This window comes from Lepidochelys olivacea, assembly GCF_965140295.1.
Source record: "Lepidochelys olivacea isolate rLepOli2 genome assembly, chromosome: 3".
In the NCBI taxonomy this organism is placed as follows: domain Eukaryota; kingdom Metazoa; phylum Chordata; order Testudines; family Cheloniidae; genus Lepidochelys; species Lepidochelys olivacea.
The window spans coordinates 130,719,583-130,744,850 of NC_140413.1; the positions used below are offsets into that span (position 1 = coordinate 130,719,583).

At 42.5% G+C, this 25,268-nt stretch overlaps 1 protein-coding gene and 1 long non-coding RNA gene across 2 annotated transcripts in view; one reads left to right on the plus strand and one right to left on the minus strand.

Annotated features, from left to right (window-relative positions):
• LOC311518179 overlaps positions 1 to 15,860 on the minus strand; it is a 32,218-nt gene extending 16,358 nt beyond the window's left edge. The window contains exon 1 of the long non-coding RNA XR_014710912.1: positions 15,626 to 15,860. This is a non-coding gene — a long non-coding RNA (uncharacterized lncRNA). The remainder of the gene's footprint in view (positions 1 to 15,625) is intronic.
• Positions 15,861 to 15,922: 62 nt separating this feature from the next.
• FAM89A (family with sequence similarity 89 member A) lies at positions 15,923 to 25,268 on the plus strand. The gene is made up of 2 exons (XM_084623946.1): positions 15,923 to 16,310; positions 22,718 to 25,268. Exons 1-2 carry the CDS (start codon positions 16,071 to 16,073, stop codon positions 22,874 to 22,876), a joined length of 399 nt encoding a protein of 132 aa, XP_084480072.1. The 5' UTR covers positions 15,923 to 16,070; the 3' UTR covers positions 22,877 to 25,268.

Consider the following 25,268-nt stretch of genomic DNA (forward strand, 5'->3'; position numbering starts at 1 on the left):
CCCAGTTCCCTCAGCCTCTCCTCATAACTCATGTGTTCCAGTCCCCTAATCATTTTTGTTGCCCTCCGCTGGACTCTTTCCAATTTTTCCACATCCTTCTTGTAGTGTGGGGCCAAAAACTGGACACAGTACTCCAGATGAGGCCTCACCAATGTCGAATAGAGGGGAACGATCACGTCCCTCGATCTGCTGGCAATGCCCCTACTTATACATCCCAAAATGCCATTGGCCTTCTTGGCAACAAGGGCACACTGTTGACTCATATCCAGCTTCTCGTCCACTGTAACCCCTAGGACCTTTTCTGCAGAACTGCTGCCGAGACCTTAACTTTCTCAGACCTTAACTAAAAGTGGGAGGTAGTAAATCTTTAAGGAACAGATCTTTTCTTTCAACTGTTTACTGAACATTTGAATTAAACAGATTACTCACAGCAATGCAAAACAGAGTTTCAAACAGTTTGAATAAGTCACTTTCCCTTTCAATTATCAGATTTCATTTCTTGATATCTGATGTAATGATTTCACTAATTCTCCAGATGCATAGAATCTTCTAGCAAAAACATTATCAATAGCTCCTAGATTCTAATGTTAAATTCATGTACGCAAAAAAAAAAAAAAAAACAGATAAAAAAAACTATTCAGGCCTTCATACAGCATAAAAAAGCAAAACAAAAAAGCTGGGGGGACACAAATATTTAGGGAGAGAAAGGGAAAAGAGAAAATATGTGAGCAGATGGGATGAACATAAGAACAGCCATACTGCATCTGACCAATGGTCTATCTAGGCAAGTATCCTGTTTTCCAACAGTGACCAATGCCAGGTGCTTCATACGAAATGAACAGAACAGGGCAATCATTGAGTGATCCATCCTTTGTCAAACACTCCCCGCTTCTGTCTGTCAGAGACTCGGGATACTCTCAGCATGGGGTTGCACCCCTGACCATCTACACTAATAGCCATTGATGGACCTATCCTCCATGAATTTATCTAGTACTTTGTTGAATCTTGTTATAGTTTTGGCTTTTACAATATCCCCTAGCAACAAGTTCCACAGGTTGACTATGCGTTGTGTGAAGAAATACTTCCTTTTGTTTGTTTTAAACCTGCTGCCTATTAATTTGATTGGGTTATCCCTAGTTCTTATGTTACGTGATGGATAATGGGGAGGGAGGATTGGGATCGTGTCAGACAAGGGAGTACATGTAAAAGGAAAACGGGTGTGGGAGAGTAGGTTAAATTTAGGGGGTAAAGAGTAGAATTCTGTATGTGTGTGAGAAGAGGCAGCAAAGGGTGGCACATTGCAGTCAATAATCATGTGTGTGTGTCCTTTCATTTTGTTCATGTCAACTATACAAACCAGGCCTCCTTTCTTCCTCTCTTGGAGCATGACCTCTTGGTGGCAGTGAGCATGATATGATGGAGGGTTCAACACAGGAATTATATCATCTTTCTCCATTTTGTGACTCGTAATTTATGCCTGAGGAAATGTAGCAGGTTGATTTCCACACTGCCCATGAGCACAGTATATAATAAATAGCCAGGTATATTTCTGCAATGATTATGGACCTGATTTTCCTTTTGCTTACACTGGTTTTCAGTTGGAATTGATGGCATTATTCCTATTTTATACTGCTGAGAGAAGAGAATCAGGCCCTATGCCTTCTTACCAGCTCTGCTGGTGTAGGATTGTAGTCAGAGTCATGACCAGAACCAACAGAGATTTGGTCTGGAAAACTTGGTAAAATTGATGGTGATTGATGAATGTTGTGAACTGTAACAGGGTTCACTCATCACAGGAGCTCCTCCTTGTGACCAGACATAGCATAGCAGCTGTCTCCTCTGGTGATGGTCCCTCCATTACTGCAGTGGTCTCTTTCCCTGCAACTTGGCCCTCTAACCCCTTACACATTAGTCCACCCCTTCCCAGGTAACAGGGAGTCTGACCCAGCTACAGTCCAATGACCTTACAGCAGATCTTCCACCTGTCTCTAGGCTCCGTGGTCCTTACACCCCTTTCCTTAGGGGATTTCAACCCACCTTCCTACATAGCTGGTAGGGGAGCCCAGTCCCATCCTCTACTCTGGGATCCAGTCCAGAGACACTGTAGCTGACTATCAACGTCTACACCCTCAGACTCCTTGTTGCCTCCCTAGACTGCGTCCTACCTTTTCTACCCCCAGAAAGTGACCACAGACCCTCTCCCTCCAGCTCTTTCTGCTGCAAAGTTCCTGGCTTTATTATTGCCACCTAGCCCCTCCCCAGCTGGGCTTCATTATCAATTACACCTGGACCTTGTGTGTATATGTGTGTGCTCTCTTTCTCTCTCTCAGGTGCTGCCAGATATGTTAATTCACCTCTCAGGCTCACATTCGCTCCTTCAGGGCCTGTGTGGGGAACACACCCCATCACAATGACCAATTGCTTATTTTGTTATTGGTGCCAAACTCTAGTTTGCCCATGTCTGGATTAACCAAAGACAGGTGCAGTTCACCTCAGAGAAAAGCATAAACCTCCCCTGTAGTGCATCTCACTGCACAATGCAATATTAGGTTGAAATTCACCTATTCTGTCTTTGTATCTTATTTAAAAGGATATAATAGTGCCCCTCCCCTCTCCCCACCTACCCATTCCCATAGATTCTCCCTCATTTCATGAGCTCTGGGAAAGAGTCTGTCAGGCAGAACAGATCAAATTCATAACTGGTGCAGTACTGTAGTCACAGTTATGCCCGTGATGAACCAGGCTCATCTGTGTCAGCCTTGCATGCCAGCTGGTAAAAATAAATCACCCAATTAAGAGAGAGTGTGCAGTGTAGGAGTGAATAATTTCAGTAATACACAAAAATTAATGGGCCTGAAAGAAATAGACATAATTTTGTGAGAGGATTTAAAATAAAGTATTGTCACACACACCCACACACCCCCAGTTCTTAGTAGCTTTGTCAGTCTTCACTTAGACTTCTTTTGTTGCCTCACAAAAAAAGAAAATAGCACTTCAAAGTGCTAATGGAATTTTTTCCCACCTAATAAGTGTCTGATAAAGCCTTGAGTGAGAACCGTTTGCCTCTTCAAAATGACAGTTGAAGGGGGCAGTTAGCACTGCTTCTCTGCAATTCAATTCTATGTTTGTTAGTCTTGCAACAACCAGCTTCTGACTCTTAGCAGTGCAAGCTCAATTTACAGTAGCAGCCTTGCAGAATCTGATTACTGAAAGCTAACTGGTGAAATTAGAGCTATAGGCTTTAAAGGTATTTGTCTTATTATCCCAGTGACACTGAACCAGGGCTGGCTCTACAGTTTTTGCTGCCCCAAGCAGTGAAAAAAACTGCCGCTCTGGATGGCAAAGGGGAGAAGCTGCCGCCGAATTGCCGCCATGGCAGAAACACTGCCGCCCCTTTCTAACTGCCGCCCTAAGCACCTGCTTGGAACGCTGGTGCCTGGAGCCGGCCCTGCACTGAACAGACCTTTCTCTTTGGAGAGATCTGTGGTGGGGTAAGCTCTTACGGGGGTGCTCTCCTGGTTGTGCTGAGGTCATCTGAGGTGGAATTTATGAAAGTTCTTACTCTGCACATAAATTAAATGGCAGAAATGAAGTGCTACCGAAATGTAACAGACAGGAGAAGTGAGGATGATTGGTGCTCACAGTATGTGCAGTGTTTCAAATTCTCCAGCCATCTGATCTCTGCCTTGATGCGCTTCAGAGGGGGAGCAAATGATATTTTAAAACAAAACTAATTCTCTATTTATTTTATGTGACATGTGTATAAAGCACATTTTAAGCATATATAGCAGTTTCTACGTAGCATTATATTCAATTTATTAAAACAGGGATAATTTTTCTCTCTTCCTCCCCCAGCCCCCAAAATAAGTTATGCATAATTTTTTTTTATTTTACAAAAGCAAGTCTACATACCAGGCAAAGCTTTAAAATAGTAATATTACAAATATTTAAAGTTTCAACATGCATCATACAGCAAGAATAATTGTTGAAAATAATGTTTTGGCATGAGTGCATATAACATCAGATTCTGACCTGAAATGAACCTGAGACAGAAATGTAACCAAGGTCATTTAAATTATAGTCTCTCAGTCAGAGAAGAAAATGCAAATTCCTTTCTCTTCTTCCTCTGTCAGGAAGACATGACAAGACCCTTCTGAAGCCTAGTCTAAACTACAAAGTTAAGTCTATGGAAGCTGCCTTACGTCAACATAGTTATACATGTGTCTACACTTAAATTTGTCTCCCACTGATGTGAGTGCCCCATTAGAGTGACACAATAACACCACCTCCCCAAGCAGCGTTGAGCCATGGTCAATGTACTGAGGTCAATGCATTGTGAATATAGACACTGTGTTACCTATGTCAACTCTTCTCCAGCAGCTCTCCCACAATGCCCAACAATGACTGCTCTGGTCACAACCGAGAACTCCAGTGCCCAGGGGTCACAGAGACTGGCCAAACCGGACAGTCTCTAAGCAAAAGAATAAATGGACACAAATCAGATGTCAAGAATTATAACATTCAAAAAACAGTAGGAGAACACTTCAATCTCCCTGGTCACTCAATAACAGATGTAGAAGTGGCAATTCTTCAACAAAAAAACTTCAAAAACAGACTCCAACCTGAAACTGCAGAATTGGAATTAATTTGCAAACTAAACACCATCACATTAGGCCTGAATAAAGACCGGGAGTGGTTGGGTCATTACAAAACCTAAACCTAATTTCCTCCTACTGTTACTCACACCTTCCTGTCAACTGTATGAAATGGGCCACTCTCATTACCACTACAAAAGTTATTTTCCCTCCCTTGGTATCCTACTGTTAATTGAATTGTCTCGTTAGACTGACCTCACACTCGGTAAGGTAACGCCCATCTTTTTATGTATTTATACCTGCTCCTGTATTTTCCACTCCATGCATCTGATGAAGTGGGTTTTAGCCCACGAAAGCTTATGCCCAAATAAATTTGTTAGTCTCTCAGGTGCCACAAGGTCTCCTCACTGTTTTTGAGAAATTTTAGTGTCTCCATTTTGGAGCAGGGACTTGAAACACCAAGGTGACCCCCTGCCAAATTTCAGGGATGCTCCTTTTGCCATTCCCATGGAAATCTGCTCAAATTTGCCCAAGTTATAAGTCTCTGAAAAACTACAGTTTGCACATGCTCACTAGAGTTTTGTTAGAGGTTGGCAGCATTATTTTCTGAAGATTTCATCTACACTGAGCATGCTCCATCCCCACACAGTTCCTATGTGCTTACTGGATTGTGCATGCACCATCTCAACTCAGTGACCAAGCATATTCAAGACTGGTCAGGGGCTGAGCAGGAATTGTCCTGGATCTACTTCTCCAGGCTGCCAAAGGCTGCTGTGGCATGAGGTTCCGGAAGTGAAAGGACCTTAATCTCTCTGTGTCCTAGGCCATGTCTACACTACAGTGGCACAGCTATGATACTGCAACTGTGCAGCTATAGTGTAAATGCTTGCTGCAGCAGAGGAAGGGAGTTTTCCATAGATGCAGGTAATCCATCTCTCCGACAGGTCAACGTAAGTTTTAGGTGTACATCAGGCCCTAGTTTTAGGTGTACATAATTCCACTCTGTAAAACAGGGATAATAATGCCATCTTATATCACAGGAGTGTTGTAAAGAGAAATTAAAAAATGTTGTGAACCAGTCAGACACTGCAGTGTAGAACATCATAGAAAAGCCTGTTACGAAATCAATACATTAATTCAGTGAAGGGTTCACATGATTTGTAGTAATTAAGGCATAGTGCTATATACTGACTGATGATGGGAAAAAGAAATATTGAATGACTACCTGTCAGTGACCACTGTCCATCCCATGCACTGAACAGGGCAGTGTTTTGTGGAAAAAACAGTATGTGATCATGTAATTAAAGACTGTATCAGAATGCATATGCACAAGGAGGCCAAATTAAGATTATATAGGCAGCCTCAATTCTGTCATTTCCCAGCTTTTGAAAACTTAATATTTTAATGTATTTTTTTCTGTGTATTTTCTATCAAGAAGCATTAATTAAAGAAAAGTTAGCAGCAGTAACACCTGTCTCTAGTCTAGTTCTAAAAAGGCTAAGGGCTAGACCCACAAGGGACGTAGGCCTGGCATACACTACACATGCTTTGCCAGTCTAGCTCTTCTAGTATAGCTGTACTAACAGAGCCCTCTAGTGTAGATGCAGCATATGCTGTCAAGTTTTTCTGCTGGCATAGTACCATAGATGGTATGTCGTTAGCATAGCGACACTGGGTGTTTTGCTGGCACAGCTATGTCAGCGGAGAGCAGGGGTTCACATCCCTGACTACCATAGCTATGCAGACAAAACTTTTTTTGTAGAGAACCAGCCTTTGGGGTTGCAAAGCTCAAGGTTGCAATGCCTACCATCTAGGCACCTGGCCACCTCGTGGAATCCACAGCCCTGAGTTAGGTCCCCTAAATCAGCGCTTCTCAAGCTATCTGATGTGGGGGACTGGCATTTTTTTTTCCCCAATGTGCACGCAGACTGGCAACCGATGGCTCGCGGGCGAGCACCGGTCCGCGGACCACCACTTTGAGTAGCACTGCCCTAAACAATGCATGGGGAGATCTAGGCACCTAAGAATGTGATCTACAGAAGCCAACAGGCTGAGTGGGGAATTGCCCAAACTAGCCAATAGGAAATGCCAAGGGGAGGGGTGTGGCCTAAGCCCAGCACTTCTCAGGCAGTTAGGCTCCCAAAATCTGGGCCAGAGGGAGACACCTGTCTTTGCTTGGGATTCTCAGCTGTGAACCCTCTCCTAGAGTTGGGTGTCTAACCTGTTTTTTGCAAGAAACGTGGGAGGGAAAAGAGGCTTCCCTTATAACCTTTAGCCCAGTGGTTAGAGCACTCACCCAAGATGTGAGAATCAGTTCCCCCCACTGCCTGATGTAGAGCTGAACGTGGCTTCCCTACCTTTCAGATGTGTGTCCTAATGACTGGACTATAGACCCATTCACATGTTCTATCTGGCCCAATGCACATTTAGTAATTTATACACAGCAGAACAGCGTTAACACAAGAGATGGAGAGAGATTCACACCAGACTACATCATAATCCAGTGGATAGGGCACCTCTCCTGAGAGTCGAGTATCCAGGTCCTGCTCCACATCAGACAAAGAGCGGACTGGAACCTGGCTGAGTGTAAAGGTTAAAACCCCAACTGTTTTGTGTGGGTTTAGACATGCTCTGAGAATGCCCAATGGGCAGGTCCCGCTGGCAAGGTAGGTGGGGAACGCCTCGTCTGAGGATCCCACTGGGCCTTGGGCATGAGATGTGCCCTGATGCCTAGACTCAGAGGCGCCGACTTACAGATTTCCCCAGAGGTGCTCAACCCCCATTCTGCCCCCCCAGCCTCTTTCTGCCCCCTTCCAAGCATGCCCCACCCTCCCTCTGCCTCTTCCTGCCACACTCCTCCACCACCCCCCAGTGCCTCCTGCGTGCCACTGAACAGCTGACCACCGGTGGGCAGGAGACACTGGCGGGGAGGAGCTGATCAGCTATTTTTTTCCTGTGAGTGCTCCAGCCCCAGAGCACCCATGGTGCTGGCGACTATGCCTAGACTGAGGCAACAGTGTACATGCTGACTGGCAGAAATGTAGGTGCTTAGGGCAACTTTAACAGTGGAAACTCAGGTGCCCAGGCATTTTAGGCACCTTCAGGATTAGGTGGCAGGTGAGCGGAAATTTGAGGACCTCAGGGGCACCTAAATGTTGGACTTAAGTGCCTAAAATGGCAGTTAGGCACCTAAGTCCTTTTGTGGATCTAGCCCTGAGTGTGTTATATAATTAAAGGAATTACATTCATAACAGAGAGGCATAATTGCCGAAGACTCCAGCTTTCATTATCACCATGTTACAACTGGGTCAGAGTAGATAAACAGCTAATTTAGACTTAAAAAAATAGGTTAACTTTGCATGAGTGGAGCCATTTAGAGCCTGAAAGTCAATAGACAAACTTCACAATTGATATGAACCTGTACTGTAAGCCAGTGTAAAATTTTTTTTGTTAAATAGAAGTAAAGATATAAGTGCAGGATGCCTAGAAGATAAAATGAGAATATTCAAAAGAGGTTCCAAATGGCTTTCATTTAGCAAAAATGATCTTTGGTAACAGAGCAAAGAAATAAGTCCATTAATAAACTGAAGGATAACACAATACCTAGATCCTAATACTTGAAGAGTCAATAGTACTGTCATCAAACATACTTGACATAGAGGGAACATGGCTCTGTTGATGCATTTAGCCTACATTAAGAATGGTTTTAGTTGGATTTAATTTCATAAAATAACGTGATAGCCAATATGTGACTCACCATTGGTGCCAACAAGCAAAAGGTTCATGGTTCTTTACAAGCAACTCCTGTCTCAGAGCTGACAAACTCACTGCACCTAATATACCACTTTCAGGTATTTATCCATGAAGAGTAGCATGTGAGTTTTCTACTGAAAGCTTGTAACTTATCAATACTTGTAATCATTGTAAGATGTATGTAAGGGTAATATTTAAGGAATAATGTAACTATATTGAAAACTATGCCTTATGGTCATAGAATAAAGTTAGTCACCTGAGAATCATATTTCTCAGTAATGGCTCATTGAAGCGGGAGGGAGTTGTTATCCCGCCCTGGTCAGATGGTGATGTAATGCAGTTGTCTACCCTTGCTCCATTCCAGAGCAGTCAATGGAAAACCATCAATGGCAATTGCAAACAATCTAAACCACTTAGAGATAAAAAGGAACATTATAACAGACAGGGGATTGTCCTGTCTGTGAATAAAGACAAAAGAAAAGGAGTACTTGTGGCACCTTAGAGACTAACCAATTTATTTGAGCATGAGCTTTCGTGAGCTACAGCTCACTTCATCGGATGCATACCGTGGAAACTGCAGCAGACTTTATATACACACAGGGAATATGAAACAATACCTCCTCCCACCCCACTGTCCTGCTGGTAATAGCTTATCTAAAGTGATCATCAAGTTGGGCCATTTCCAGCACAAATCCAGGTTTTCTCACCCTCCACCCCCCCACACAAATTCACTCTCCTGCTGGTGATAGCCCATCCAAAGTGACAACTCTCTACACAATGTGCATGATAATCAAGTTGGGCCATTTCCTGCACAAATCCAGGTTCTCTCACCCCCTCACCCCCCTCCCAAAAACCACACACACACAAACTCACTATCCTGCTGGTAATAGCTCATCCAAAGTGACCACTCTCCCTACAATGTGCATGATAATCAAGGTGGGCCATTTCCAGCACAAATCCAGGTTTTCTCACCCCCCACCCCCATACACACACAAACTCACCCTCCTGCTGGTAATAGCTCATCCAAACTGACCACTCTCCAAGTTTAAATCCAAGTTAAACCAGAACATCTGGGGGAGGGGGGTAGGAAAAAACAAGGGGAAATAGGCTACCTTGCATAATGACTTAGCCACTCCCAGTCTCTATTTAAGCCTAAAATAATAGTATCCAATTTGCAAATGAATTCCAATTCAGCAGTTTCTCGCTGGAGTCTGGATTTGAAGTTTTTTTGTTTTAAGATAGCGACCTTCATGTCTGTGATTGCGTGACCAGAGAGACTGAAGTGTTCTCCGACTGGTTTATGAATGTTATAATTCTTGACATCTGATTTGTGTCCATTTATTCTTTTACTTAGAGACTGTCCAGTTTGACCAATGTACATGGCAGAGGGGCATTGCTGGCACATGATGGCATATATCACATTGGTGGATGTGCAGGTGAACGAGCCTCTGATAGTGTGGCTGATGTTATTAGGCCCTGTGATGGTGTCCCCTGAATAGATATGTGGGCACAGTTGGCAACGGGCTTTGTTGCAAGGATAAGTTCCTGGGTTAGTGGTTCTGTTGTGTGGTATGTGGTTGTTGGTGAGTATTTGCTTCAGGTTGCGGGGCTGTCTGTAGGCAAGGACTGGCCTGTCTCCCAAGATTTGTGAGAGTGTTGGGTCATCCTTTAGGATAGGTTGTAGATCCTTAATAATGCGTTAGAGGGGTTTTAGTTGGGGGCTGAAGGTGACGGCTAGTGGCGTTCTGTTATTTTCTTTGTTAGGCCTGTCCTGTAGTAGGTAACTTCTGGGAACTCTTCTGGCTCTATCAATCTGTTTCTTTACTTCCGCAGGTGGGTATTGTAGTTGTAAGAAAGCTTGACAGAGATCTTGTAGGTGTTTGTCTCTGTCTGAGGGGTTGGAGCAAATGCGGTTGTATCACAGAGCTTGGCTGTAGACGATGGATCGTGTGGTGTGGTCAGGGTGAAAGCTGGAGGCATGCAGGTAGGAATAGCGGTCAGTAGGTTTCCGGTATAGGGTGGTGTTTATGTGACCATTGTTTATTAGCACTGTAGTGTCCAGGAAGTGGATCTCTTGTGTGGACTGGACCAGGCTGAGGTTGATGGTGGGATGGAAATTGTTGAAATCATGGTGGTATTCCTCAAGGGCTTCTTTTCCATGGGTCCAGATGATGAAGATGTCATCAATATAGCGCATGTAGAGTAGGGGCTTTAGGGGACGAGAGCTGAGGAAGCGTTGTTCTAAATCAGCCATAAAAATGTTGGCATACTGTGGGGCCATGCGGGTACCCATAGCAGTGCCGCTGATCTGAAGGTATACATTGTCCCCAAATGTGAAATAGTTATGGGTAAGGACAAAGTCACAAAGTTCAGCCACCAGGTTAGCCGTGACATTATCGGGGATAGTGTTCTTGACGGCTTGTAGTCCATCTTTGTGTGGAATGTTGGTGTAGAGGGCTTCTACATCCATAGTGGCCAGGATGGTGTTATCAGGAAGATCACCGATGGATTGAAGTTTCCTCAGGAAGTCAGTGGTGTCTCGAAGGTAGCTGGGAGTGCTGGTAGCGTAGGGCCTGAGGAGGGAGTCTACATAGCCAGACAATCCTGCTGTCAGGGTGCCAATGCCTGAGATGATGGGGCGCCCAGGATTTCCAGGTTTATGGATCTTGGGTAGTAGATAGAATATCCCAGGTCGGGGTTCCAGGGGTGTGTCTGTATGGATTTGATCTTGTGCTTTTTCAGGAAGTTTCTTAAGCAAATGCTGTAGTTGCTTTTGGTAACTCTCAGTGGGATCATACGGTAAAGACAAAAGACTAATTCAGTAGATCCAAGGTGCAGAAAGACACTCTACATTCATTCATTGAGGAGACATCTTGTTGAGGGGAAGTGTTTTATGAAAGATTGGATCCTGACTTTTGGGAAGCCAGCCAACTCTGCCTCAGACTGATCTGGGGGGGAGAGGGGAACCTACTTTATTAGATAGGAAAGGTAACTATTAAGTGTAGGCCCTCCTTTGTATTTTGTTTTATACTGTTTTATACTCCATTCCTGGAATGGAGGGGTGTGTTACCGCAGAAGCTGATCAAGCTAATTGCAATCATATTGTGTGCATTTAGCCACCATGAATTAATAAAATAGAACACCACATAGTTAAGGGTTAATTTGAACAAGCAGAGCTTCTGGAGGCCAGGTCAAATGCTAACTGCATTGCAGTTTCTGCTAATCAGAATGAGAAGAGGGGGAAAAAGGAGTCAAGACAAAAACTGAGACTGAAATAAACTAAGTGGATGGAGATCTTGAGTTTGGGTGTCTTTGCTATGGAAGCTTATTAGACTAAGATTGTTAGGAATGTTATGTTGATAAGTAGTTGATTGAAGTTAGGAGAAGTGATGACCCAGTAGGGGTCACTATGAGTTATGTGTTTTGTAAAAATTAGTTATAAAAAGACTAGATAATAGAGTGTACTTTAGAGCAGTTCTCTAATGCTATCCTGAGAGACTATCCTGGTGGTGTTAGTGAGCTATTTTATCTTTCACAATTACTTAGGAATGAAGTTGCCTCATGACAAATGGAAAGGATAACTCTTCTTGACTATGATCTGCATTATAATCCGCTTATAACTGATCTCTGAAGAAGCACATAGATAGAAAACATAGGTTGGTAAAAAAATCCGTATTAAACTGATTTAATGAAACTATTGTCAAAGACAGCAATGATATTTAAACCATGTGAAAGCCATACGAGTCAGAAAGAAAACTGGGTGAAGTTCATGCCACCTTTCGTCAGGGGAAAATGGGAAATCACTTAGAGGCTTAAGTTACACACTAAGAAGGAAATGATCTGGTCAGTTCTTGAACAGGAAACATTGAAAGACAATCTACGGTTGTTGCTGTGAGTGATGTTGGTGATTCAGCAGATGGCAACCTTCCTGCTGAACCAATGTCATAGCATGGTATGGGGGGCTACTGTAATACTGAACGTTTGCAAATGAGACATACAAGCAAGGTCCTGACCATTTGTGTCATTCTAGATCATAAAGTAACTTTTGCAGGAGTAGTAATAATAGCACTGATGTCCTGGACAAATGCCAATTTTGTAAAAGTACATACTGTCTCCTTAAATTTCTCTGCATGGTTACAATGAGCTACCCTGTTATAGAGAATCCAACATACCAAAATCTGTAGAAGGTCCATCAAGGCCAGTATCCTGCCTCTTGCTATAGCCTGCCAGATTTGATGCCACAGAAGGTGCAGAGTCCCTTAGTAAAGTACCTAGCCAATTACACAATGCATATTCGGGGAGGAAAGAAATTCCTTCTTGACTCCTTAGCTAATTAGTTTACATCCTGATGCATAAGATATGAAATGCCGTTAGGATGCAGAACTCAAATGTTATTAGTAATATATTACCCTGTTGTTCTAGACTGTTGTGCAGTGGTACTGTGTGCTCTTAAACAGCCGCAGAGTTCTATAGTATAAGTGGCTGCATTTCAGTGAATGGTGAAGTGGTTCATCCATATGTTTCTTATGTGTCCATCTACATATGTAGTGATTTCATTCCTGTCAATTGGTGGAAAGACATTGAGAACCGGTGGTGCAATAATCTATAACCTTGCATCAGATAAACAGGTATGGATTGGCGTACACGCAGTCCCAATGATCATTGTCTTCTAAGTGGTTCCGAGGATTGTACCGCTAAACTGCATGCTCCCAAGAGTCTGGATCTGCAGTGGCAATGTGTTCTGACAACTCCAGTTTTGTACCCTTCCTTGATTTTTTTATTTTTCAGTCTCTCAGCTCTGTTGCTTAGCACAAAGAACTCTGAGTATCAAAAGAAGAACTTCAAAGCTCTGTTTTTTCTAGAGAGTGACAGAGACTATGGAGATCCAAGATATAGAGTGATTGAGTGTGTTTGTGTGCGCATGCATGGGTGTAGACTTAAAGAATGAGGAAACATTATAGTTGGTTCATGTTTTTCTTTTGTTGCTGTTTGGAGAAAATAAGAGCCTGTGGTCCTGGTAATAAATCTGATGGATGTCATTAACTTGTCACAATTTGCTATCATCACTAGTTCTGGCATAACAGGCAGCAAATTCTGATGAGTAACTCTCACTCCTAAAAGTTTGCTACCCAGGATAGAAGTATACAGGTTTAACAAGCTTTATGTGGTAGCAATTTTTTATGGGGTAGCCTAAACTGATGGATTAAAACCACTGATGTCTGTGAGAGAGGAATCCACGCAAAAACCTCCAAGCTGGAGACTGAGGTAAATAGTGGTCACAATATATGCAACAAATGGGCAAGGATATTCCAGGAAGATATACAGAGCAGCTATACATTATTTGGCTCGGAAGGTATTAAGTGTTTTGGGATTTCTCTAGTTTCAATCCCTACAAATTAAACATTGGATAAGAATATCAAATTTTACCATTGGATATTTTGATACATTTTGTGACATTCCAACTGGAAATGGAAATTTTCTTTTAAGTGAGATGCATGGCAGTTGTACAGACTTACAGATCAGACAAACAAGATAATGCTACACATTTTCAAAGAGGCAGAATTTAGCCCTTCTCTTTCTCAGTTCCTAAGACTTGTATAGCTTTTAATAGTCTCTTGTGTGTGTTGTCACTTCATTTGACCAAGGATGTAAAATATTTTGACGATACTAGCCATACCCGTCCACAATCTATTTTGTCCTTAAGAACAACCCCCAGGCTAGAAAAAAAATCCTATTCTCAGACTGCCTAAGACAACCAAAAATCTCATCCAAACCTAAGACAGAAAATATCATATTGCCGCCATATAAATCCATGGTATGTCTACTATTGAATACTATGTGCAGATGTGGTTGCCCAGTCTTAAAAGAGATATATTGGAATTTGTAAAGGTACAAAAAAGGGCAACAAAAACAATTAGGGGTGTGGAACAACTTCCATATAAGGAGAGAGATTAATAAGACTGGAACTTTTCAGCTTGGAAAAGAGACGACTAAGGGGGGGGATATGATAGAGGTCTATAAAATCATGACTAGCGTGGAGAAAGTAAATAAGGAAGTGTTATTTACTCCTTCTCATAACACAAGAACTAGGGGTCACCAAATGAAATTAATAGGCAGCAGATTTAAAACAAATAAAAAGAAGTATTTCTTCACAAAACACGCAGGAACTGGTAGCCAGGGGATGTTGTGAAGGCCAAGACTATAAAAGGGTTCAAAAGAGAAATAGAGAAATTCATGGAGGATAGTTCCACCAATGGCTATTAGCCAGGATAGGCAGGGATGGTGTTCCTAGCTTCTGTTTACCAGAAGCTGGGAATGGGTGACAGGGGATGGATCACTTGATGATTCCTGTTCTGTTCATTCCCTCTGGGGCACCGGCATTGGCCACTGTCGGAAGACCGGATACTGGGCTAGACGGACCAGGCAGCTCATTTTCATTTCTACATCCCTTTTGCTGTCTCCACTCTATGCCACCGTCTCCCTTATACACATTCATGTTTCAGAGTAGCAGCCATGTTAGTCTGTATTCGCAAAAAGAAAAGAAGAACTTGTGGCACCTTAGAGACTAACACATTTATTTGAGCATAAGCTTTTGTGAGCTACATGCATCCAATGAAGTGAGCTGTAGCTCATGAAAGCTTATGCTCAAATAAATGTGTTAGTCTCTAAGGTGCCACAAGTACTCCTTTTTCTTTATACACACTCAGACTCCTTTCTTCTATCTCACACCTATGTCACATACTCCTTTCTGCTCTCATACCCTACCCTTCTTCTCACTCACATATACTCGTATCACTTTCTTCCCATTCACACACACAAAAACCCCCAATTATGTAAATCTAGATCTTTATAAAGGCCCCATTGCCTTATGAGTGGAGGTCTCACAAGGATTTAAAAAAAAAAATCACAAAAGCAGTCTCACTATTCTCCCACCTATAGGGGAAACAGTTTGATTAATGTATAGACTTGTACGTGTCTTGTGTGTCAATATGGGTGTAGTGTGAAAGAAAAACCTATTGTAGAAAAGCTAAGTTAAAGTTTTGCATCCAGTCCTAAATACAGTGAGGTGCCAGGTCATTCTTATCTTTGCTGGGATGAGGCCCAGAGCAGGGTGACCAGATAACAAATGTGAAAAATCAGGACACTTTTTTTTGTTCGGAGGAAGGGAGAGGGATAGGTGCATATATAAGACAAAGCCCCTATTGTCTTTGTCCCGATATTACTGGGATGCCTGGTCACCCCTAGGCCCAGCTCCCCTCGCGGGTTCTGTCCCTTACCCGTGCGCTCCTGGGCCTCCTCATCGCTGGGAAGCTGCACAGGCCCAGTGGAGTGGAGCTGTGCGGGAAGGAATCGCTGGCCAGGGAGAACTGAGCTCTCAGGTAGCCGGGGAGGCCTTTCAACGTCAGTGCAGCAAACGTGCGTTGTGTTGGCACCCCGTGCAGCAAAAGGAGGGGGTGGGCCGGGCGCTGCTAACTGCCCGGCGGCTAAACTTGCTCCCAGGCGGAGCTTCCTCCCACCCGCCCCAGCCCCCTTCTCCTCCCACGGTTCCCCCGATCACCCCCCGCCCCCTTTCCTCTCTGGTCGCAGGCACCCCGCCTCTGTCCGTCCGACTCCCCGCTCCAGCCCGGAGGCGGGGCCGGGCCGCAGGGGCGGGCTCCGGCGCTGGGACTGGGAGCCGCTCGGAACCAAAGGGGGCGGCGGCTCCTCCTCGGCAGCGGCAGCATGAGCGGGCCGGGAAGTGGCGGGGAATCGGGGCTGCCGCCGCTGCCCAAGAGCCTGAGCGGGCTGCTGAACTCCTCCTCGGGCGGCGGCGGCGGGCGCTGGCGGGACCTGGAGCGGCTCTACGCGCAGAAATCCCGCATCCAGGACGAGCTGAGCCGGGGGCGGGCGAGTGGCGTCGGCCGAGGCTCCCCCCGGCCGCCCAACCTGGACGCGGCGCTGGCCCTGCTGCGCAAAGAGATGGTGAGTGGTGGCGGGGGTCAGGGCTGCAGGGGCTTGTCCCCCAGCGCAGGGCCGCGGGCGCCCCCCGGGGGAGCCGGCAGCGCGGCGCTGCCCCGTGACACCCGGCGCCCCACGCAGCTGCCGCCCTGGCTGGAGCCGGCCCGCTGGGGAAGGAAACCACGAGCCGCCGGCTAGAAAGCGCCACTCTCGGAACTGCGAGCGAGGCGCCCCGCTGGTCTAGCCGCGGCCGTGTTGGGGTGGGGCCGGAGTTTGTTTGCACGAAGGAGGCAGGGATGGGGGAGCGCCTGGTCTGAGGCTCGCACTAGGGGGAAGGTTTGGGGATGAGATTTGAGAGCGGAGACCATGGGTTGTTGCCGCACCCCCGGATGGAGGTGGTTTCCATCATAGCCGGGCTTTGATGCTTCGATGGCTCTCAGCGCCCCCGATACAAGTTCCAGCACCTCTGGCCGGCACAACTGCTGGTTGGATCAGACCCTTCCCCTGCTCGGGGGCGGCCAGGTCCAGAGTCATCCTCGCCCCTTCCCTCTCCCCCTCCCCGCATAGATGGTGTTTTAAAAGCCATAGCACGAAAAATAGGAATTACAGCGAAGCTGTTCAACAGGGCCCAAGCAGCTCAAGCTTTTAAGGCTCGTGGTGGCTAAAGTACCCAGATCAGTTTTGAAAATGAGAGGTCGGCTTCTAAATCACTGATAGTCTTCTGAAAATATTACCGTGTGCTCTCCAAGTAGCATAAGTAAAGTGTAAATCAAGCAACTTAAGTAGTTTTTACAGAGGCATAATAGTAATACTAAAAAAAAAGTTATGAACACCCATAATAGTTACTTTGTGGGATAAATTAAGGCTGTAAATATTTAACATCTCCATCCCTAGGACAGACCAAGGGATTGTGAGGAAAGTATGCTTTTTGTGGTGTATCACAATTAAAGGGTTAATATACTTTTGCCTGAATGAAAATGACCCACCAAGCCAAAGAAATTACTAGGCTTCCTTTAGCTACAGATAAAATACACCCCTAGTTCAGTCTTTTTTTTCCAGTTTAGGCCCCTTTACGTGCCCCTCTCCTTCCTCCTGCTCTATTGAAAATATTAATATTTTTAAAATACTTTTTTTTCCCCTGTGCTTAAAGTTGATTTAGGAAACACTCTTGCTGAAATTCTTTTCTCCTCCAGTTAAGTAAGATTTATTTTTGAAAATGCTTGATACAGTGATCAAGGCTTAAAAAAAAATTGTCTTTGAGTATTTGAATGATAAAAGTTTCTTGTGCTGTTTCAGTAGGGGGAAATCTGTTTATGTAGCGGATAGAGGTGTACTAAGCCTGCTCAAGCTGCCTTGCTAACAATAGCATCATCACTGGGGGTAGTATGGGTGATGGCTTGGGCTAGCTGCCTGAGTATGTTCCCTGGAGCATCTGGGTGGATTTGTATTTGGGTGGCTAGGCCAAGCCCCATCCATGCTACCCTGGCTATGCTGATATTTTTAGTGTGATAGCTTGAGCGGAGTTAGCACACATCTGTCTACTGGAGCTGGGAAGCATGCTCCCAAGTGCTGAGTATACATATTCTTAATATGACTTTCTTCTCTGAGAATGGGTTATGTTAAGAGTGTTATGAGCTCTTGCTGCTTTGCAAAGGGCTGTAGACAGGGCAAAATCCATGACTGATCATTGGTTTAAACAGAGTTGCACCAGTGTTAGAATTATTAATATTTGAAATTATTAATATTATTAATATTGATGTGGGAAACCACCAAACATGAACTTTATCATAAATTCCTTTATTAAATCCAAAGGCCAAATAGTATTTATACAATTGCTCTAAACATGCCTAAAAAGCCTAACTAATAAGCAATTTACTACATCCAAACAGTAACAAACCACTTATAAGCATTTGATCAAGATACTTACAAACGGGCTGAACCCAGGGGTGCTTAGACCCATATTGGTCAGTTCTAATGTGGCCCAGCAAGAATTAGCAATGAGTCCTTTAAGAGTTTATACCTTTTTGACAAACAAGTGATGTCATTGCCAAATTACTGACTTCAGCTAAAAATCAATTTGAGACAATTTGCTTTTATTTCCAGTCTTAATCCAAAAAAGGTTTACAGCGTCCTCTCTTCCCAAGGCCTTTCCTTTCTTCTCTTCTCCCCCCACTCTTTGTTTACCAGCAGAACAGTGGGAAGATTTGAGCTTGTTTCTTTTAAGACAGTTTTTCTTTGTCTTGTTACTGCAGGTCTTTAGTTATTTTGGAACCATACATCCTTTCTACACTACAAGTAATACTACTTTATAAAAAACTTTAACTTTATAAAAAGAACAGGAGTACTTGTGGCACCTTAGAGACTAACAAATTTATTATAGCGTAAGCTTTTGTGGGCTACAGCCCACTTCATCGGTTGCATAGAATGGAACGTATAGTAAGAAAATATATATATATATATATATATATATACACACACACACACACACGTACAGAGAAGTTGGAAGTTGTATATACATACAACTTCTCTGTGTGTGTGTATGTATATGTATGTGTGTGTATATATATACACACACATACAACTTCTCTGTGTGTGTATAAATATATATTCTTACTATATGTTCCATTCTATGCAACCGGTGAAGTGAGCTGTAGCCCACGAAAGCATATGCTCTAATAAATTTGTTAGTCTCTAAGGTGCCACAAGTACTCCTGTTCTTTTTGCTGATACAGACTAACATGGCTGGTACTCTGAAACCTTTAATTTTATACTTATCCTACAATCAGTGTTGTGTTTGTTTTGTCTGATAAGGTGTTGCTGCCAGCCTGTAGAATGCTCCTCCTCAATATACTAAGAAGACATTTTAAATGCTAAAATCTTATTCTGTCACAACAAAAGTGTTTCAACAACTAGACAGTTTTATTAGTGTCTTCAATTTCATGTTAGAGATATCAATTTGCATTGACATCGAGCAATCATTTTTAGGTGGTTGTCAGATGCAGTGTATCTCTATGGACTGCAAACTCTGTTTCAGCAATGTTCTAAAGGGCAACAGGAAAAAAAATCTCAGTTTTTCATAATATGTATCGTCACTGATTTCAGGAAGTGTTAGAAATTTGAATGTCTTTGGATGGAAAAACAAGTGAGAAATGCACATCAAATGGCTTAAATTAGAATATCTCTTTGATGCTATAGATAAAATATCCTTAGTGATAATCTGGTTAAATAAATCTTTTGAGGACTAAATATTTTACCCACTAGAACAGATCTCCAGTTTAGGTGCTGTTGTTAACAGACAAATGCAGGAGTCTCTAACGTTTTAGTAATAGGTCACCTATTTTCTCTTGGACAGGTAGTACTATAATATAACTAATATACTGCAAACTTAATTTTTTTACATTATACTAAATTAAAATAATATTGAGCATGTTTTTGATGCTTAAACAGTAGAAAACAGCTTGTGATAAGATTCTAATGTCAATATGGGGGGGGGGGGGAATATGTACCAGCATTCTTCCCTCCGTACCCAAATGAAGTTCTCTGCATTGATTTTGAAGGGGACAGTAGTAGATTTAGAAAGGAGTAAGGTTTTTGTCTTTTGCGGGGGAGGGAACCCTCTCTGAACTGTCATTCGTGTAAGGAGTAGGTACAGTGACAACTTGTACTATGCCTTTTGCGGTGTCTACGGTGAACACTTTGAGTGAGCGAACTTTTTCACCATACAAGATCAATTTGCTAAAGTCTGAAAAAATGCAGTACCAGTAGTCTTATTAGCAACATGCCAAGAGCCAGAGACTGTATTTTTATCTTTCTTGATAGATCTGTTTCCTTTGTTTGTCTGAGATATGGAACAAATACAGAAAAACAAGATATTAGCAATTGTTAGTACATATTAGTAAAGACATATTAGCCCTTTGTGTTTAAGACGTTCTCTCTGTCTATAGTGGTTCTAGAAAATATAGCACAAAATCAAGGACTACATACTGGCCTTGTCTCTGCACATAGGTTCTACTGAACATGAAAGATGCTGAGTGTCTGGGTCTGAGCCATAACTTGAAAATAAGATACTGATTATATCAGATTGTACTACATTAAAATTGAACCTGCCTTTACCTTGTTGAACAAAACAAACAGTGAAAAACAATAATTATTAGGATGTCTATTCTAGTCCATTTCCCAGCTAGTGCAGAATTTGTCTTCACAGAATGTTCCCAAATGTGTTTAGCTGAAACCCTTGTTCCATTGGTAAGAACTCCATTACTTCCAATAAGACACAGACCTGAGTGTCTAGAATCTTTTTCTGTTCTCCAGCCTAAAGGTTTCCTTGCTCAACTTCAACTCACTACCTCTAATTATTCTTCCCTGAACAATTCTTAACCTCAATATTGATGCCCTTTAAATATTTGTAGATACTATTCACCTCTGAGGTAAGATTGCCTAACCTTTCCTCTGTATGTGTGTGTGTACATGTCAGTAGTACAACATGCTGCTCGCATGCTTGCTTGGGGTGAGTAATTTGTTTTGATCGCTAGTTGCCATTTTAAGGATGTAGACTTTGCCTGGGCTGCTAAATATTCATTAGCCCTTTCAAGGCTGAATATGATCTTATCCTGTGATTTGAGCGGAGTAGGGGTTTAAATTCAGCCACGGGTATCCCATTTTTCTTTTCTCTGTCACGCTCATTCCCTGGAGGGGAGTTGCATTAGTGCTGCTTTGCCAAGGCTGAGAGAAACAGAGGAGAGAGAGCAAATGATGTGCTCCTGATCCTGCTTCACTTTTTGATGGGAGAAAAGTTTGGTGCTGGACAGCACATGGACAGCACTGGGGAGAGGAGGAGGAGGAGGGGGCAACAGCTAGAGGAAATCATGAAGATGGAAAGAAAAACAACAGATGTGAGGGTTATGAGGGAGTTGTGGCAGTGGTCTAGTGACATCTAACTTGACAACTGATGTCCAGCTTTCTTTAACTAGAGGGAGGCAGTTTGTGGGACATTAATGTATCCCTTCCTTCACCTCAGAAATGGAGGACCCCGAACAAAAAGCTAAGTGTGTGTTGCTTTTATCTTGTTTACCCATGTGTTGTATCTACCTGTCCTCTCTTCAGGTATTTGAATCCTAAGATCTCTGGGGCAGGCATTGTCTTTTTGTTTAGTGTGGTCTTGATTTCTGATTTGGGCCTCTATGTGCTACCACAGTACAAATAATAAAAATAATAAATATTTTTTCCCTTTCTCCAATTGTTGGTTATGGTAAATTTCTTCCCTGGGACTAACCCTGATTAGGCACTATGTGTCAAACTAATTTTTGTTCTCAGAAATTGGTACGTATGGCAGTTCACTTAAGTTTTAGCTGTGCAGCATTTTTAACATATCTCAAATAAAGGAGATGTTTGGTTTGAGCATTTCCTTTGGTCAGTTGAATACTCTTAAAGGTATATTGGCCCTTCAATGCTAGAGTGAGGAAATTCTTTCATATTAAATGGCTAGCTCTGTTTTTCTCCCCTCTGGTCTCTGCCTGCTTTGTACCTACAGGGGCGTGTGTACGCTTGCCCACACACGGATTCATGTAATTCTGGTGCCCTCGCTACATGGAGAAAGGTCAGCTCTTCCCACTGCTCAAGTCTAATCTGTCCAGGTTGTCTAGGGTAAAATTTTCAAAAGTACATAAATCACTTGTTTAAAATGGAACTTCAACTCCTAAACCACTTAAATGCTTTTGAAAATTTTACCCTTAGTCCTGGACTCAAGAAGTTGGGACATGAGGCAGCTGACTTATGTTGTAGCCCTGTGTCGGGGCAAACAAATCAATGTAACACAGTCCAGCAGGCTACTTGAAGGCAACTAATAGCTACAATCTCCTGAACAGTGGGATAAAGGTATACACCATAGCTTCCAGTCCTGCAAATTTCTAGAATGCTTTGATGTGGGCACTCAGTAGCTTGATCTTTATGCTCCCTGGGTTATACAGATTTGATAACTTTTTAGTTACACTCTAACCTCATTGGACCTGGATTTCTGAAACAGAATAGCATCTTGCACACAGTCTGTGTAAGGAAGATGAGTAAATGGGACAGATGTGGTCGCACCTGTAAATCTATCTTGGGCATCACAGGGCGTACAAAGTGTTTGAGTTCTCTTACATTGCAGCACACCGGCCTCGGATTGCACAGCTTTTTGCCCAGTAAACAGGGCATGGTAACATGACTGAATCATGAGGAACGTTTTGCCACATTTTATACCATGGAACACCGCTTTCTCCACAGCTGTTTCATCTGGCTTATTCAGTGGGGTGGATATGGCCTTTCTTTCAAAGTGACACACAACTCATCCTCTGAACCTGAGTAGCTGTGGGGGAAAGTGTGCAAGTGCCACCATATTGCAATTGAATCACATTTGAAATACCAACGTGTCTTTATTTTTTTCCCCCCAATAGGTTGGCCTTCGGCAGCTGGATATGTCATTGCTATGTCAACTATACTCTCTTTATGAATCAATACAAGAATACAAAGGGGCATGCCAAGCTGTATCTAATGCAGACTGCACATATGCTTTGGAAAATGGCTTTTTTGATGAAGAGGAGGAATATTTCTAGGAACAACACAGCAGGGACAAAAGTGCATGGATCAGTCTTTCACCCTGCGTAACTCCCATTTCCAAGAAAGATTCCAGTCTATCTAGATGTCTCTTCTTGGGGGGGTACACCCCTGCTACCTTACCTGTTGTTAAATTCATTTATTTCTGGCAGACTGTCAATACAAGTTACACGTGCATAAGCTATGTGAGGAAAGTGATGTGCTACACGTGTTTTGAAAAGTCCTCCAGCATGTTTGACAGGTGGTTATCATTTTTAATTTGCAGGCTAGGTGTTTCCAACTTACTAATTTTTGGCAAGTAACTTACAGCTATAATTTTGATCATACAAGAGGGCGATAACATCCTGAGTGTTCTCATAACTCTTTTGTAATTGTGGTGTGAATAACTATGGATGGTATGCGTTTGTCAACAGTACAGATAGATACTGTTTGAAGAAATGATTTGATACACACATTCCAAGCTGTACTAAGCTAGTCTGCTCTTATTAGCCATCTCACTTAACTCCAGTTCTGTACTGGGTGGATTGTTTACACAATTTCTCAGATATTTGTCTTTCTCCCTCTCTCCATATAAAACCATATTTTGCCATGTTCTTTTCCTCCTAGCCCAAAAGCTACATGTATGCCAGTGAATGTTATCAATACCTTTTTTTTTTTTCCTGCTGATCTAATTCACTTTGTTAGTGCTACCAAGGGGCTATAACTTTTACATTGACTTCTAGAGATGTCTTGCATAAACACAGTTCTGTGAGTGCTAACATCTGTTTCAAAATGGTTTACTCAGCTTTTACTGTATTGAATAGTAAAAGCACAGGTTTAATCAGTCTGTCAGCCACTGTGTGGCTTGTAATAAGCCAAACTCTTATGCAAGTGTTTTCAATCGCATGAAGATGAAGTATCAGGAGACCTTTAATACAAGATACTGGGACAAACTGCAATATTTTGTACTGGGTGAACTTTGTTTTTGGAAGGTAACCTTCAACTTTTTAAAAAAACCTACAAAATAAGTACGTTGGGAGTATAGTTCACATATGTTAACGCTTTTGAAACTACAATATTTGCTTACAACTAAGCTTGAAGTAAAATTTTTTTTTGTTTTCAGAGCTTTTTAAAGCCTTAAACTAAGTTTATTATGATTTAGTAGTGCAAGTGTGTATGTGTGCACATGTGTGTAATATTGAATGTGTTCAAAATGTATCTGGGAGTAGCCAGCTCTTTGCACCATTTTAAAATAAAATGGCAGTGTTCAACGTGGCTAATTCCCTTTACATTTAGAAATTTAAAAACTGCTGTATCTGACATCGGACTTTTTGATACAAGCTAATAATTTGGACTGCCTTGAGAAGAAAAGGAGAGAACAACTAATTTAAGTAGTTTATATATTATAAACTTTCTAGTTTCCATCAGTGAAAGGACTAACATGCAGGAATCAGTGGTTTATTAAGGTGTTCACTTGGCTATCTCAAATTACACTTTTAGAGAAGCTGTCCTGAATTTAGGATTTGTAAAATGCTTACCTTGGAGTATCACACTTCACTAGCTATGCTGAAGGCTGGTTGTAAAGGAAAATGGCGTTGTACACTTAGGCAGAATACAGTGTCTTTAAAGCAATTATTGTAGATGTAGTATCTGTGAACCTTCATAAGACAAATACCCACATTGTAGCTACATTTTTGATCTCTGAACTAAGTCTTGTGTTGCGTCAGTATAGCGATGCCTTAATTGGCCACAGTTTCTGTTTTAAAAACAGAGTGACCTTAAGGGCTTATTCTTCAAAGGATGTTTGCCTGGTTTATGTGTCTGGCACACATTCAGTTTACACCCAGGATCACATCCAGTTCTGCAGGTAGTTCCCTCCTTTAACTGTCAACAAAAGCTAATAGTATACAATGTGTTGCATTGACATAAGTGAAGATAGTTTGGGTTGCTGTTTGTGTGTATTCTCCTTTAAACTGTGATAGCAATGGAATCTAAACTCAACAAAAGTAAAGCTTCTGGATAGGAAAAAGCTATTTCATGTGAAGTAATTTGTATTTTTACCTCTTTAAATGTGTACTACAGAATGCTGACGTTTAAAAAAATAATTTCTGACTTAATTCACTCAGTAAGGCATAAGTGAAAAATGAAACAATGGAGTTCGATAAGTTTCATATAGCAAATGTAGTAATCAAAAAGACAACTTCTGTATTTAGGCAATTCTCATGTTTTGTATGTATATTCAGCAATTGTACCCTTGTCACCATGGTTAGTCTTTCCAATGTATTAAATGTAATCATTTGGATACAACTTGCTATACTCCTGACATTAAAAAGGCTTGTCCTATTCTATTTACATCCCCCTCTTTTCCTGACCCATCCCCAAAATAAAAATGTGTGTGGCATAAAATGTAAA